Source organism: Maniola jurtina, chromosome 14 (genome assembly GCF_905333055.1).
Source record: "Maniola jurtina chromosome 14, ilManJurt1.1, whole genome shotgun sequence".
In the NCBI taxonomy this organism is placed as follows: domain Eukaryota; kingdom Metazoa; phylum Arthropoda; class Insecta; order Lepidoptera; family Nymphalidae; genus Maniola; species Maniola jurtina.
Window position 1 is genome coordinate 13,662,578 of NC_060042.1, and position 18,153 is coordinate 13,680,730.

General features: G+C 35.7%; 1 protein-coding gene across 2 annotated transcripts in view; it reads right to left on the minus strand.

Annotated features, from left to right (window-relative positions):
* Nucleotides 1–18,153, minus strand: part of LOC123871691 (protein winged eye) — a 106,223-nt gene that overhangs the window by 19,764 nt on the left and 68,306 nt on the right. For both annotated transcript variants that reach the window (XM_045915602.1, XM_045915601.1), the window contains exons 6-7: nt 17,541–17,739; nt 16,441–16,542 (exon numbers count right to left, since the gene is read on the minus strand). In XM_045915602.1, the coding sequence (XP_045771558.1) occupies nt 16,441–16,542; nt 17,541–17,739 (301 nt within the window). The remainder of the gene's footprint in view (nt 1–16,440; nt 16,543–17,540; nt 17,740–18,153) is intronic.

The window sequence follows — 18,153 nt, forward strand, 5'->3', positions numbered from 1 at the left end:
ATGCACTCCTAAGCCATGGAAATTGATGAACTGTAGATAGTAATAAATTAATTGATGTAGTAAATAACAAGTTCTCCACAAGTTCTACCAATGTATTCGTTCTCCTCAAACCTGATGCAGCAGAATACTTCACTCCTACGTTGTGGGGATGCACGGACTGTTTATTTTGAACTAGATGATGCCCGCAGCTTCGCCCGTGTGGATTGGTCAGATCCCCTGCAGCATCAGGATTGAGGAGTTGGAATCCAGTGGCGTGCAGCTCATAGAGTTATAAAAGTACTGCCTACCCTAGTTGTAATAGATCAATGCTTATTTACCATTACGACCTGCCAGAAAATAAGTTCATACCTTTACTGCTTACCCTGGCTTTAAACGCTATGCACGCCACTGTTGGAATCTAAATTTTTATGGAACAATGTCGCAATGTTCCTTTATTTATCGATTAAGAAAAAGTAGGCAAATCGGTTCAGAAATCTCGGAGATAAATATCAGTATACATGGGTAGAAAAACACAACTTCTCCATTTATCAAAGTCGGTTTAAAAAGTAGCCTAGGTTACCTACTCCTTGGTTAATCCTCCACTTGTCTGTGAACGTCCCGTCAAAATAGGTCTAGCCATTCCTAAAATTAGCCCGTTCAAACAGACAGATACTTCAATTTTATTTATTAGTAGGTAAGTATAGATTATAGAATAACGAACATAGATATAGATTAGAATAGATTAATATTGAATGAAAGTGCCAAGTAAAGACTTCATCATTAATAATTCATTACATAAACTCCCTGTCCCAACTAACTGAAACAACGAAGAATGAAAACTTTATTTAAAAGTTGCCATTATTGAAACGGTCCAAAGATGGAAACAAAATATGTAATGGTCCATTCAAGGCAACTAGGTAGGTACCCACTTTAGACAAAAATAAAAAAAAGGAACAATAGTAATCTACGGTAGGTATGTAGGTACGTAGCGGCTAAGTATAATAATCACGGCTTACTTGCATTTTTCCAATAGAAAATTTCTTATATAAATAAGTATAAAACGATCATTAAAACGTGTGTAAAATTAACACCGCGTCAAAAGGCTTCCTTGATTAACGAAATTTGCATACGGATCGAATTAAATAAACAAAAACAAAAAAAAAGTTTTCTCACGAAACAAATTCCCACAATGAGATGTAATATCGGAGCGGCAGTCGCGCGAGGAGGCAAAAAAATGATTACGAAACTAAAGAAGCACGTGCTGGTATGTCCGTCCCGCTCTTACCTATTGCTCCGTCTCTGTTATTTCTACGTAATCCTGCAGAGTAGTTTTATTTAGAGACGTTTTAGATTAGGTGATTTATTAGTTTTTAAAAGCTTTTTATTATGGTGACTTGTTCGTAATAATATTGTTTATCGATGATATGTTGTCATTGGCAAAAATTGGTAAGTGATTTTTCGGCTACTTCCAATATTATGTCCGATTAAGCTGAAACTTTTCAAACGTGTGGCGCTTCTACACATTTGGTAATTATGTAGTATAAATTAAAAAACTTAAACCCGACTGCGGTCATCTTAATAAACGCTGAAATACTATAGTAAAATTGTTTTTCTGTCGCCTGGTATATTTTAATGTTGTAGTGCATTTGTACTTACTACTTATGAACTCAAAATTTTCTCCTGTTTCATTTGACACCCCACTCGATACAATAGGAAAAAAAAAATTTGGAGACCTCACTTTTTTTGATGTAACATCCGTTAGGTCAATTTTTTTCGTATCAAATGTAGCCTATGTCACCCTGGCCCTTACATCCAAACTTACAAACTTTATTACTTTATAGATAACAAGCTGGCACCCGCGACTTCGGTCCACATGGATTTAGGTTTTTAAAAACCCCCTAGAAACTCTTTGATTTTCCGGGATAAAAAGTAGCCTATGTGTTATCCAGGGTATAATCTATCTTCATTCCGAATTTCAGCCAAATCAATTCAGTAGTTTTGCGTGAAAGACGAACATACACACATACATACACAAAAACTTTCGCCTTTATAAGGGTAAAAATATTAATGTAGATAGTTTTACTTTTAGATAACTTTTAATGATAGATAGATAGATAGATAGAAACTCTTTATTGCACACAAAAACACATATAAGGATAACAACACAGTAAGAAGAAAACAGAAAAAAACAATTGTGTGCAAAGGCGGCCTTATTGCTTGGAGCAATCTCTACCAGGCAACCTTTGCTGAAAGGAGAAGTTCTAGGAAGGAGGTTGGATAGTACCAAGTCGCAAGGATTTTTTTACAAAGATTTATATATATACTAATAAACATAAAAAAGTAATTATATATCTATAATATATAAATATATATGTATATGCTATATATGACAATATAGTTACTTGCATATAATATAAAAGGGAAACATATAATATAAAAAATAGTAATATAATAAATAAAAACAATATTTAGATAGGTGTAGGTTATTTAGATAGGTGTTTGGAAAGAAAATAACATCCTAATAAAAGTCCAAAATAAAGTCCTAAAAATACCAGTAGTTTCCGTACAAGAACCAACAACTTTGGGCTTCACTCGCCGTTTTATTAATGCTTAGTGAGTCAACATAGTAAATGTTGCGAAATAAAACTATACATTCCTGTGCGACTCGTTTGATGTCGTCTGCGCACTTTAGTGGAGAGGTCTGCCAATGCTGTGCTTTCAGATGCGAAGTCGCCATTCTTGCGGAGCATCTTGGGACCCAACCTCTATCGGTGTCCTGCCCATTGCCACTTCAACTTCGTCGGTTACTTTGGTTCTACGGATCTTCTCATTACTGATTTGATCACGAAGAGGATCTCCGAGTATAGAGCTCTCTCCATCGAATCGAGCCTACCTTTGAATTAGTATATTATATTACAAAACATTCGTTTATATTTAACTAAAATAGTTTAAATACTTATTTTTCAATAGGCCTTCTGATAAAATTATTCATCGACCTCTCTGTTTATTAGTACACTATGCAGCGTATCAGTTGACCTTCACCGCAGGCTGGTACCGTTCCATCAACAGCATTCCAAGCATAAGTCTATCTCGCTCGCACTCGGCACTAAACGCTCACGACGATTCGTAGTATCTCCTAGTTACCGCTGATAGCCTAGTATCACGCGCGCTGAAGAAAAGGGTTTATCCGACGCGGATGGCCACTCCGTGCCCCTAGATTTTCCGACCGAACAAAACTAACCTAGTTTTTCCACGTAAATTAGTTAAATCAAGTAATAAAAATACTGAAAAATTATCTAAAGAAATCGATAAAATTAAAATGTTGCTTTTAGTGTTTTTCGTTCGTTTGAAGTTGGTTTATTTTATTTATCTGTAATACGGCGGATCGTTTAACTTTTATTATTTTTCACGCGGAGAGTATTCTATTCTAGGTCAGATAAATAGTGTCCCTATCCTAGAATAGAACTACGTCGCGTTGCGAGTGCGGCTTGCGTGGTCAGTGAAGCGAGGCGTAGCGTAAATAGAATGACGGTATCAGCCGCTTGCGAGCCACCAACTAATAGCCCTGTATAGCCTGAAACAATACCGGCCGGCTATGCAGTAGCTATTTGTAAGTTATCTACCAAAATGAAATTATTTCGTTGATTAATCCAAGTAATTTTTTTTTTTCGATTTCTTTGAATTTTATTTAGCTTTTATTGTGAAAATCAATAATAATGTTATTATGATGTCCATAGAGTCACTGAACGTTTTGTTAGAAATCTTTTTATAATTTTTATTTGTTCAGTTTATGGCATGAATATGGGAAACACAAAAATCTAAATCCAATTACATATATTATCCATACTAATATTATAAATGCGAATGCCTGTCTGTCTGCTACCTTTTCACGGCCCAACAGTTAAACCGATTCTGACAAAAAGTACAGGGTTAGCTTCTATTCCCGGGGACGGACATAGGCTGCTTTTTATCCCGGAAAATCAAACAGTTCCCACGGGATCTTTGAAACCTAAATCCACGCGGACGAAGTCGCAGGCATCCTCTAGTACAAGATAAAGTTGAAAACTAAAACCCGACTGCGATCGTCTTAATAAACGCTGAAATAGTAAAATTGTTTTTCTGTCGCTTGGTATATTTTAATGTTGTAGTACATTTATATTTATGAACTCAGGGTTTTCTCCTCTTTCATTTGATGCCCCCCTCGATACAATAACAAAAAAAAATTTTGGAGACCCCGTCTTTTTTTCATGTAATATACGTTAGGTAATTTTTTTCGTATAAAATGTAGCCTATGTCATCCGGACCTTAACGACGAATCGATTGACACCTCTTTCATCAAAATCGGCCCAGTAGTTTAGGCGCTACGGTGGAACACACAGAATCTGGATACAAACATACACACATACATACATAGACTGCTGAAATCATAACCCTTCCTTTTGGCTTTGCCTCAGTCGGGTAAAAAGAGGTAAAGTTTGTAAGTTTGTTAATAGAAAGTAATCTCTAGAAGTACTAAACCGATTTTGAAAATTCTTTCACCAATAGAAATATTATTCCTAAGTGACTGACATATTTTATTTTCTTTTTAAATCGGAGATCCCTACTAAAGTAATAAGCTAATAAGTATCTGTGCGGAGCCGGGGCGGGTCGCTAGTTTTTAGATATAAAATTCAAAAGTTTTGAATTTCACAATGCCCCAAAATTAAACTCTGATGCTCTGTTCCCTTAGCATATTTTTCGAATTTTAGTTCATTTTGTCACAGATTTTTTTTATTCATAAAACTCAAGAGGACTACAAAAAAATTACCAAGATAACAGAGAAAGAGAGGTGTGGTTGTTTGTACGGATGTCGGGCGATTGTTACAACGCCATGCATTATATTGTTTAGTAAATAAAAGAGTTCTTGGAACTAAATTGCAGAGGTGTATAGCATTTTCTTCAAAATGAAATATGTAGGAAATCGTGTCTAATGTTTTCAACCACATAACTACGGTTCTATTGAAAACATACCCCGAACCATGGCAATATATAAACAAAAATAAACTCTCTTTTCAAATGGTTGTCGACATGTAGGTAGGTACAGCAATAGCATAGTAAATTCTTTACGCAAACATTCCTGGGGTGAGCAAAGCCGCTATTTGCCCTTAACCATCAGTATCCCAACCAAAAAACACACTTATTACAACGAGTTAAGATAGAATTTAAGATGCTGTGTGTACCCCCTGCTCATTTTCTAAATTTCAGATGTGCATTTACAAAATTGAAAACTTTACAGCGGACATTTTATAAAGCAAATTGTTAAAAATCGAAAGCATAATAACTTTTTTACACTGACACATAAATAATGAGATAGCTGCTGTTGGTAACTGGTGTACGCAACACTATGAAATCATTTTTTTTCATTAACATTCAAATTCAAAATATTTTTATCCAATTAAACTTTAATGACGATTCAAAAGCACTTGGCTTTTGAATCGTCAAAATAATCTACCACTGGTTCGGAATGCCGTTCCTACCGAGAAGAACCAGCAAGAAACTCGGCGGTTGCTCTTTTCAAGCATTCAATTTACAATATGCCATTGTAGTCAGATACCTAATCTTAATATTAACAAGTATTTAATATTTTGTAATTTTGAAAACTTTAACAACCAGGTGCTATTACAATTGATGTACAATACTAAGATTGTGCCTTGGATCACTCAAAATATTTCCCATAAGTGGAAAAAGATAGTTCCACATCCACTCTGAAATGACTGGGCAGTAGTTGAACTTGGTTGCTACGTTGGGTTGTATGTAACGTAAGATTTCATTGTTCCGTTAACCTATCCTACCCTGAAATATTGAAAATACGCATAACACAAGATTTTTCGTAAAATATGAAATAAAATCTATACAGATGGGCCAAATATGCAATAGGGATGATGACTCCTAGTCAAATCAGTGACTTTTATCAAACGTCATAACGCCTGTAGGTAAGGGAGCTTGTATGAAATTCACAATAGTGACGTCATAGACATTTGACATAATTTGACGCACTTTTTTATGTTAATCGATAATTTAAAATGGTTAGCAAACTTAAAACTAACAGCGGACGAGGATTTTACGAATTATGGAAGTTCCCCTCTATTTAATAATTCCTAAGAAATAATTAATTTTTGACATAGCCATCATCCCAATTGCATATACCTAATCCGGTCTCTACTAATCATATTTGTATTTAAGCTCATCAGTGTCATTAGCACACAATGCGTTGAGTCACGAGTGTTACTAACTTGATTTGATTATTTCAATGTATTCGCACCAGCAATACAATATAAATAGGGACAATATAGGTATTATGTGAAAAACAGAAATAGTATCTCTACGTTATAAATCTGTAGTTTTCATATAGAGAATCCATTTTAGGCGCAAGGCTTACAGATTACAGACTAATGAGATTCGTATTTCCACCAAAGAAAATGGCTATGAAATATCAACAGGAATGCAGAACTAGTTATTTTAATTGGAAAACTAATTAAGGACTTTACCTATTAAGAATGCTGCTCTACTCAAGATTTTTAACTATAATATATCTATTATAACCGCATTTCTTTTGTGTCTGTCTGTTTTATCCATGAAGCAAATAGAAACATCAAGGCATGCACCAGGGGCGTAGCGAGGCGAAGCGTGCGCTCCCTCGGCAGGCCGAGGGTCGTCGTTGAGGGAGAATTTTGTCTTGCAGCTCTTGCTTGTGATTAGTTTAGGGCTGGCAAAGTCTTACAAACAGTTTTTGAAGAAATCTACGTAACACTCAAATTTCTTAGATGAAACGCAAGTAGTTGTAACAAAAGTGACATCACAAAGCTTTTCATCCTCACGAAGGAACTGTTTGAAATAACTTCCTCTCGGTCTAATAGGGTAATTTCTCTCATTAGCCTTTCTTCTTGATAGACGTTTCAACATTCAAGCTATGTCTAGGCGACACTTTTCCTGTGGTTACACAAGCCAACACGGGAGCGACATTTTCGGCTACATAAAACAGCTGAAATTGTCAGCAACTTAGATAGACCCGATAATACATACTGTTTTAGCTCATGCCTGCGTAGGAGAACAGCAAACGTCATTTGCTATATTTTATGCTCATAAAGTGTCGACTGTCGCAAAATACACATCGATATTTCGCTCTTTTACTGGGGAGAAGGAATTCTACGGCCGCGGTAGCTTTTCCAAAATGTCTTACTATAAATGGAACTCTCTTAATTGTCTATGTTTTTTTTTTAATTTAGCGCCCATCCATCACTTATAAGATTATTGTTAGTTTGTTGTTTGTCTGATTTTTTTGCACGCAAATAACACTAAATTGATCGAAAACTTCGTCAGTTGGAAAGCATAACGCTAGTCATTTTTAAATAGGCACTGCTTCACTCTCCAACTTACAAAACCGGTCCACTTCGACCCTTGGGTACATTTTAGACGCCGGCAAAAGCTAGAAATATCATAAAATGTAAAATATACCGTGACAATTAGTGTCAGCCCTGGGCGGGAAGTACGCCAAATGTTTGTGACGGGCGGCCGGGCCTGAATTGGCGCGACGTGATTAGAAATACTCTACGCTGCGCCGCCGGGCCCTCCTCCTACGCTTGCGGCTGTGTATCACAGGCAACACTTATGCTTTGTACTTATAGTAGGTACGTACGTGTTCAATCGCAGTTTCATGCGTGGACATAAGTAAAGATAAAAAGAACATGGCGAGTATGAATACAATAAATCAGTTATTTACTCTTTTACGTAGGTTCACTGTAAGGTAGGTTCATCATTATCATGATCAACCCATCGCCGGCTCACTACAGGACACGGGTCTCCTCTCAGAGTGAGAAGATTTTACGGCCATATATTTTTCATCATTAGAAAGCTACTTCATCAGAAAATAACATATGCTACAATATATGTTTTGTACGTACTTGCTGATCCACCCTGCTTTGCTCAAGTGAAGTTTTATATAACTACATTAAAATATTATGTGCCTACATAATACTACTTACTTATGGATAAAGCAGTTTTCTTAATGATAAAAGAACTATCAAAATCTGTTCAGTAGTTTCAGAGATTATCGATTGCAAACGAACGAAACCCGACCAACTTAGAACATGATGTAGATACCTACCATAATGTAGATATTGTAATAAATAAAAATAAATTCTTAGCAGCAACTAGAAAATGTAGGGTCTTCACTTGGCTTTTAATAACGGTTGCCGTAATAATTATTGTCTTTGTGAGTTACAATGTTGTCATCACACAATGCTTTATAGTCTGCATTAGTGTCTGTGTAGTTTCACACATTCTCGGGTGTTTTGTAGCGGAAGATTAAAAAACAGAGGACAGCACAGTGAACTCCCCCGACATGACACAACCGGGTCAAAATGTATTAATTAGTTAACAAAATTGGATATTTGATCGATAATCCCCTTCTCTCTACCGTACTGTTTTTTGGAAAAAGTAATATCATCCAACCAAAACTGGCTAGAAATAGGTATGATTATAGTAGAACAGGTGACAATAGGACCTGACATAACCTTTCGGATTTCAATTCACTGCCTAAAATATAAAAGAGAAACCGACTGAAAATATAAAATACGGCTCAAATTGCTGCGTCTAGAAAGAAATTTTGCTCGTAGGTTCTCTCTTTAACAAATCCAAAAATTAAAAAAAAAATTCAAAAACTCCAGTGGCTTAGCCAGTCGTTCTTAAAATCTTAATCTTACCTAATAATCTGCATGTTTCAGTCAAGTGGTTTTTGTGTGATACGCACACAAGTAATTTAGCAGACAAACTATTACAATGTCATAATAGTACCAGATATGTTAATCAAAACAAAACAAAAGCCTCTGACATCATCTCCGCTGTTTGGTCTCATTCAACAGATGACGCCGACCTTTTATCTTTGTAGTTTGTCTGTTCGCCCGACGTTGCATGCTTGTGTTAATTTATGCGAATGCTTGCTTGCGAGTTTAAATGTACATTTCTAGGAATTCAGATTTTAAATTGAAAATGTAAATATTTACTAAACCATCAATTTCAATGTTTAATTTAGCCATAAAAATGAGGAAGACTTGAAAAGAGAAAAAAATCACCATAACCAACCAAACTTGGTTGTTCAACGCATTAAAAACATATTTCTATATACATATAAATATTAGTATAACATCTTATTTGATAATAATTAGACAGGAGTCCTAAACTTAGTCTTCGTAGATAACTGCATAAGTACTTTTAAAAGTATTACTTACCTACCTACTATCAAAACCTAAAATGGAATATAAAAGAATAAGGTATCATCTTAAGATAACATTAGTATACTATTTATCTTCAACTTTATATTTAAGTTCCTAAGATTAACATAATAGGTACGTTCTTACGATCTATTTATTGACTTTGGTCTATCCTCTATCAGATGCAATTAATTACTAATCAATATTAAACTGAAAGTAGGTTAAACCCTCTCAAACAGTAATTTAAAATATTGCATCTCATTTAGTGACAACTGACAATTGCTGACTGACCATAAATAATTTTCAAATAAATACTAATAATTAATTATAGCATATTCCCATATTTTTCATTTACCGTTGCGCCTAAAATAATAATATCGTAGTAGTTCCAATCATAATAAAGAACAATAGTTTCAAAATACACTGACTAATTTCAGTGGCAATGTTTTCAAATAAATCAAAAATAATTTATTTTTCTGTCATAAGCCCCCAAATGTTTTCGACCACTTGCTGTGGCGTTATTATCTACTCGACTCACTTTTGTTTGGTTTTGGCTGTCATTTTCCGTGCGATATTGACCACTATTACTTTACAAATAACTATGACTTTTGTTTAAAAACCAAGATGGTCATGCGCCATGTTTTAATTAAGAAACCCAAATGCTTCTCTAACTCATATCACCCTGGTACTTGAAAGTCAACTTTATTTTCGCTTAGGTAGAGATTGCTTTGACAAGTATGTAAAGAAAGAGGAGGGAAGATTGGAGGGAGAGAAAGAACACTATAATAATAATTATGTGTTTATTGCAGCGTTCAAGTATGAAAGAAGAGGGTCGCTGGGGCTGGTGATATTACGTGGACCTTGATAGATTATTGATTTTATATTATTTGGTCATTCTTATAAAGGCTCATTAAACTACATAAGTTTACCTACCTACTTACTGTGTTTACAAATCGTCAAAATGTTTAAGAAGGTTACCAAGTTAATTCGAAAGACGAAACGCTTTTTCTTGAGATGAATAATAATAATTATTATTATTATACCTAAGCAAGAAACTGAGCGATCGCGTACCTATACAAAAGTAGGTAGGTATGATATCATAAAATCTATTCGGATAAAACAAAATGACCACTGGTTCCATAAAAGATTCGCCCAGAAAGTAAAAATTAATAAATAAACTCTGCGGTCGCGCATTTCAAAAATGTTTGATTTGCCAAATAAAAGGAGAAAATAAAAAATTTGACTGCCCTGCTATATTGAATGTTTCTCAAAATAAATAGTCAAAGGTCACTCGGGATAATGTTAGGATTCTAACGATACTCCACAGTCCACATAATTAAATCTGTTCAGTATATTTTAGTACTAGAAGTTATAGTGAATAAAGAAACTCGCATACAATAGATAAATGAATCCTGAAAATATTATACGCTTCCTTTTATTGGCAGTCATGTAATTAGTGCCTGTTGCATATTTTTTTTTTTCAAATTAATGTCAATAATAATATGCGCAAATCTTTAAAAAATGGAAATCAAATCGCGACGTTTTCCGTTACCTTTCCTGTCCATTACAAAGACAGATTAACACACAGTTAACCTTCAGTTAACGATGATTATTAACTAGAACCTCTGATTTTGCAAAAAAAAATGTGTAAATAAAAAAAGACAAAAATCGTTGCGTGTCCAATTGTTATCAAAGCCCACGCATATACAGCGTGCTCCGAAAGAATTAAAATTAAAAAACGCGTACTCCGCGCGACGTATATTCATGAAGCCATAAAAGCGACCGCGCTGGCGCAATTTATAGTAATTGTAAAACTCTGATTAGCATGTAATTGGTCGGGCCGGTGTTTTTGCCGTGTAAATAAATTTGAGCTAGATAGGTACATCCGCCCGCTTTCACGATGCTATCTGTACCTACTAGTACGAGTTTGCACATCTCGAAAACGTCGATGGTTTTCGTGAGTCTTTTTACTAAGCTTACTATAACGTAAGTAGTTACTAAGCTACTATAAAGTAAGTGGTTTCTATTGTGAAATAGGATTGCACATGACTATACTTAATAAAAAGCAATGATGAATTCTAGGCTGTGGCGCGATTGCCTAGAAGTTACCTGATCACTTTTAACTTGCATAAGCGTAAAATGGACTTACATATGTTTGTTATCAAATCGCAAATTAGACACTTATCATTGGTTCATTCTTGGCAGAGTGGTCGTGATTATAATTTATCATTCAATGAGCCTCTTACGAATTTCGATGCTCCAGGAACATCCGTTGGCGACATTGCGTGAAGGCTATCCACCTAATTAAAGAACCGATTTTTGTCTCTGCCGTATATGTAAAGGAATTATTTAGCTTTAAAATAAGATTTTTTTTGTCACTTTAGTCTGACGTTTTAATATCGTAACTCACGAAACCATTAAAGTTTTCGAGATGTGTGAACTCGTTCTAGATTTAGAGGAACTGTGCTAGAGCAAGAGCGGCGGGGGTAACGAAAGGATTGTAAACCTCTCCGGATTCAATTAATTTTATAAAGCGGATAATAAAAACACAGTGGTCACGATAACAATACACGGTAACCAAATGTTAAGGTTAATGCTTCATTAAGGCCATCGTTGCTTGTTAGCTAGATTTAAACCTAACTATCCACTTAAAGTACACGACAGACGACAGTACGAGATGGCAATCGGGGTGAGGACGCCCCGCACACCCCCACAGCCAGCGCGCTAAACCGGTGGGGGATAGTGAAAGTGACGTGCGGGTGTGCGGGGCGTCCCCCGCCTCGTACTCCGTCTGCAGTAACAGAGTTGTTAAGCTGATGCCCGCGACTTCTTTCCCGTGGATAGGTATAGGTTTTTAAAAATCCCGTTGGAACTCATTGATTTTCCGGGATAAAAGTAGCGTTCCTATGTGTTAATCCGGGGTATAATCTATCTCCATTCCAAACAGCCAAATCCGTCCAGTAGTTTTTGCATGAAAGGGTAACAAACATCCATACATCCACCCATACATACAAACTTTCGCATTTATAATATTAGTAGGAAATTGCATGCTAATAGGCAGAATTTGGCTGTACCTTTTTGTTTTTATAACTTCTCCACTGTTTATCCATATTGGCTATAAAGAATTGATTGAGAAGAATTGACTTGAATTGCTCGCACTTGACCGATTTTTAAAAACTGTTAAATAGTTTTCACTATACAGACTGTATGTTGTAAATAGTTTCACATGTATTTGACTCGACATATGAAATATTTGAGTACGCGTGCAAACTTCACGGTTGCATAATCTGCAATCTAGCCGATACTCGCTCATTTACTGCAATTAAAGCAATACCAGCCGACGGTATATAATTGCACTTTACTTTAAAAGCCCGTCCGTGTATAATAATACAAAAACATTTGCCGGCTCTTAATTGATTGGTGGAATAGTTTTGTATATAATACCTATGCGATGCGTTTTTTATAATACTAATAGGTATTAGTTATAATATTCGTGTGATAGTGTGATGTGATGTGAAAGTGTGGATGTTTGGATGTTAGTTACTCAATCACACAAAACTACTGGACGGAATCGGTTGAAATTTGGAATGGAGATAGATTATACCTAACACAGAGGCTACTTTTTATCCTGGAAAATCAAAGTGTTCCCGCGGGATTTTGAAAAACGTAAATTCACGCGGACGAAGTCGCGAACATCAGCTAGCAGTATAAGCCTAGCATTCTAGCAATTTAATTTGAAAGTTTTCATTTCTTAATCTCTTTGAACACAAACCGTCTCAAAAATAAAACTTAGAGTAGATTTATCTGCTTTAGACTAAGTTAAAAATCTCATAATATAAAAAGTCAAGAAAGCAAATTTAGATTAAGTTAAGATATGAATGTTGTATTTGGTTAGAGATTAGATACATACTATGGAGATTTTATTGATGAAAAACATACAATATTCTAAAATCTAACTGATAGTTATTAAAAGCCATTTAAAATTAGCATTGAAAGCTTGTAATATTCCGTAACACATGCAGTTAACGTTAATGTATATTTTTCCCCACCGCTTCTTCGAAACGCGATAACAACTTGTAAGAACATACTCATGACAGCAAGAACATAATAATGACGGCACAGGTGAAAATATTTTATAACGTAAGCATCACTTATGTTGTAAGTCATACATTCATTGACCATACAGAACTACGATTAGCATATAATTGTTTGTTTCAGCTGTTTAGTAATAAATCTCGTTCGGAAAGCTGGACGCGTGCTTTAACGATCTTTTTACATTCGAAATTAATGATCAGATGTTGAGTCCGCCAGATGGCGGCGATTTTAGGGACACTCTCGTAGGGCTAACTTCACCCCGTAGGGGTTTAAAGGTCTGTTTCACAACCGCCAGATAGACTTTATCTAACGAATAAATGTGACATTTTGACAGATTCTCAATACAAAAACTGTCTGTCATAACGTCAAAATTCGTTGGTTAAAATCTGGCAGTTGTAAAACAGGCCTTTTATCTCGCCAACCTGATAGATATCAAGCGTCGTAACACAGTAATGTCAAAGTAGAGTGGGCCTAAGACTCTTTAGGTCCATTTAAAGTCATGCATTCAGTACCTACAGGTTACAACCGATTTTTATTACCTACGCAAGATCTTCGCTTGGACGTAAAGGACTCTAGTGTCTAGAGGTATGGGCTTTAAAACAAGGCTGTAAAGGTTTGTTTTACTTCAACGTTTAAGTATCTCGACGCTCAAATTCTATTAACTTGGGCGAAACGAAATCTCTAATAGTACCTAACCCATCGTACTAACCCTTGCTTGTTATTGCTGCACCACGGCAGTTCTTTAAAAATCTACGGAATAGAAGTTATTGTGCAATTAAACCGTCTGATAATAATAATTATAAGAAAATCCTTCAGACTTTAAATACTATGAATGATTGTTGACTGTGAAATCTAGAAAAGGTGAATTTTTTTTTTTATCAAGCAAAATGTATTAAAAAAAGAATCAGGAACAATATCCATGAAAAGTATTTTTATATGGCAGCCCTATGAGCATGGTAAAAGGAAACGTGGAGGAAAACCGCAATTATGTACCTATTTATACATATATGCTCATATACTCTGATGGAAACACCCGGCTGACTCCCACTAATGTTAATGGCACCATATTGCATAATAATGTTATTAATAATGTTCACCAGTCGTTTTCACTTCACCTATACTGAATATTTTAACCTTTGAAGCTCAATAAAACAAAATATATGAGTGTGTTTTATTGTCTACTACACCTTACACAATCGAAGCTGTTGCATTAAAAAGTTTCCGCAATTGTATTTATGTAACACCTACGAATTACGATCTATACTGAAAAAGGTATGAATACGGAAAATATGATAAGAATTAATTATTTATGGTGTGTAAACTATAGGTAAGTACATATAAAATAATAAACTCTAATAATAATAATAACTGACAAGCTCAAATCATTGGATTTAGTTTTGCTTTCTTTTTTATTTCGCATCTGTATTCTCCTGATCCTCTAAGAAAGGGTTATGAGAAAATCCAGTGAGATCTTTGAAAACCTTAAATCTATACAGACGAAGTCGCACAGTTGGAATGAATAAGTAATAATAATAATAATTGTATCCTTTTTTTGTACCCTTATTTGATCAAATAAAACTCTTTCCTTAAATATTTATTTTTTCTTTTAAAACAATGATTAGTCAAATTATTCCAAAGATAAAATGTATAATATATTGTTCCGCTTCAATATCTATTTATTTATTTTATCTCAATTTATTCTCTAGACTGATGTCATATTATGTATGCCTGTCTAATACCTATCTCTCAGGAGTTAGTGCATAGAATGCTAGGCACTACGGTGCAATGCTACGATAGTGACTCTAGACTTCGGTCCGAAACGAAGGCCCATGTTAAATAAACTAGGCTTTTATTTAAAACTAGAGGATGCCCGCGACTTAGTCCGCGTAGATTTCGGTTTTTAAAGATCCCATGAGAACTATTTGATTTTCCGGGATAAAAAGTAGCCTATGTCCTTCCCCGGAATGTATTCCAAGTCTGTACCAAATTTCATTAAAATCGGTTCAGCGGTTGGGCCGTGAAAACGTAGCAGACAGACAGACAGACAGACAGACACACTTTTGCATTTATAATATTAGTATGGATAGTATGGATTACGATTTCATCGCCTATCTGCAATAAATACACTTTCTCGTATTTTTTCATTCTTCGATACCGCAAAATCGGCTCTAATCATGAAAATACTAAACAATCGTGTGAAGGACTTGCATGCGAAAAAGGAGCAACCTGTTTATAATTTTCTACACTTTTAATATGTAACAAACTATTTTTGAATTTAGTCCTTCTGTCGCAGAACTTAAAGTCTATTCTTAAAACGTGAATTAATTTACTATACATATTTTTATTATTTATTTGTAACAGTTATTGTTTTTTCATTCATCGAACAGTTGTCTATACATAGTGGTACTAGGTTTACAGAAGCGTAAGAGAGGTTGTGAATTATTGTGATTGCCACATTTGACATTTAGTGACGTAAGTAACGACGCGTACCGATTAAGGTCACCGACCATAAAAATAGGATATAAATAATTGTATTGTATGCATCAACAATTTTACCTAATAGGTACCTAGATAATAAATCCATTAATATTATATTATAAATTCGACATCGTGTCTGTCTGTCTGCCAACTTTTCAGGGTCCATCCTTTTAACTGATTTTGATTTTAGACGTAATTTTTTACATCCCGGTGCCTTAAGGACATGCTACTTCTTATCCCGGTAAATCAAAAAAGTTTCCATGGTATATTTTAATCTACGCGGTCATGGGAATCATCTAGTAATTTTAATAAATAGCATGAATTCGCCAATTTGAAACAAAACGAAAAATTCCCACTTTTACCAGTGAAGAAAATATACATTATTTATTTATTCTGTTTAACACCGATGAATTACTAAGAAACTATAAACAAAAAAGCATGAATGAATATAAGGATACATAAATATAAATATGGATAACTTGGTTCTTATTGGAAAAAAATGTAAGTGACAAGACGTGTATGATTTCACTAATAGGTTTTTCATTAGGATAATGGTATTTTGACAAATAATACCTATTTATCATTGAGGTAATTAATTACCCGTGGATATTATGTGTTTTATAAGTTCAGCTAAACTTACCTAAATCGTGTAACCTTTGATTGTCCTTCTGCGAAAGTGCGGCGAGCAGGCCCGCGTCGCCGACCCTCTGCCGAGCCACCGCTATCCCGACGGGGATCGAACCTGTTACACACAGGAACACAGTCAAACCTCACTACTGAGTAATATATTATTTCAATTTTGTTTCTCTACTAAATCTACGATCTACCTGTCTAGTATAAAATTGTACTTTTCCTTTATGGTGTATTATTTAAATTAATTAAAAGAATCGTGTTTTTGTTTCCACCTACAACGCACTACAATATAAGTTCGTAAGTAGGATTTATTTATCTATCTATTTTACAAAAGTTTTTTTTCATTGCGAAATTTAAAACAGACAGCTGAGTTGCTATTATCACCAGGAGAGCATAAATCGAAAGATAATTATGTAAATAAACATCGTTATCAATTTACTATCTTGCCTTGGGCTGAGCAAGTGGATCCGGCTTGTTTCGCCGGCATGGTTTGCTTGACATCCAAAAACCAACTGTGTGTTCATGATCACTAAGTGCATCTTAAGTTACCTACCCAGTACAATGATTAGAAGAGGGATCCAGCTTGGTTACCGCCGAAGCTTGTTCTCCAACTTAACCAAAACTAGTTCGGAGTGCTGTGGTTCATGATTAGCATAAATCGCAAAAGCTCACTATTGTTGAAGCTTGCAGGTATGCTGTAAGGTGGATCCGGCTTGTTCCCCGGCGAAGCTTGCTCCAGCTTGATCACCACTAGGTAGGAATAACATAAGTACCGTGGTTCATCAATAAATCACCAGTCAACATGGTTGACGCTTGCGAGTAAACATGGCTTGTCGCCCTCGAAGTTTGTTTGCCTGCCAGCTGCTAGCTTGTGCACTGATTGATGATGCTGATGTGCGTATGATGTTCATGACTACCAAGAAAATATAAATCACAGGAACTGACCATTGTTCAAATTAGCAGGTAATAACCCCGGGCGGTGGATCTGACGAAGGTTCCCGACGAAGCTTGCTAAGATTGGGGGCGCGTATGCGCTGATTGACTGATGATGCTGATGTGCGTATGACGTTAATGATTACCAAGATAACATAAAGCGCAAGAACTCACCATTGTTCAAACTAGCAGGTATACCAGGCGGTGGGTCCGGCTTGTTCCCCGGCGAAGCCTGCTCCAGCTTGACTGCGACTAGTTCTGAGAGGTGCATGTGCTGTGGTTCCCGTTTGACTTGCACCTGAACGTTCTGGCCAGCCACGCCGACCCACGTTACTGGGTTAGTTCGACTGCAGCCGCCATCTGTGTGCATAACCTAGGAACACAAAAGTATGGTAAGCTGACTTTTTCTGGCTTAGTTTCAGCCACGGCAGCCTATCACAATTCTCAACAGAGACTAGTCAGGTACAGGAGGGTTATAAACGGTGCACAATTAAATGTCATGTATGAGTATGTACGGACTCTTTAATTCCCTTATTCTCATAGTCCGATGGGACCGCATTCCGACTCAACCGCACAGATCAGCTGGTCGATTCTGGAAAACATTATGAACATGATTATTACAATCAAGCAATCAGAATTTATGGTATTCTTGTTGCAAAAATGCATTGTCGCCAATAGCACAGGAGTGATGATTGCGATCGTGACATTGTAGATTTGTAGCTGTCATATTACCTCAATGGGACAGGTGCAGAATCAACAGCATAACTGTTCTACGAGGCACGGGGTT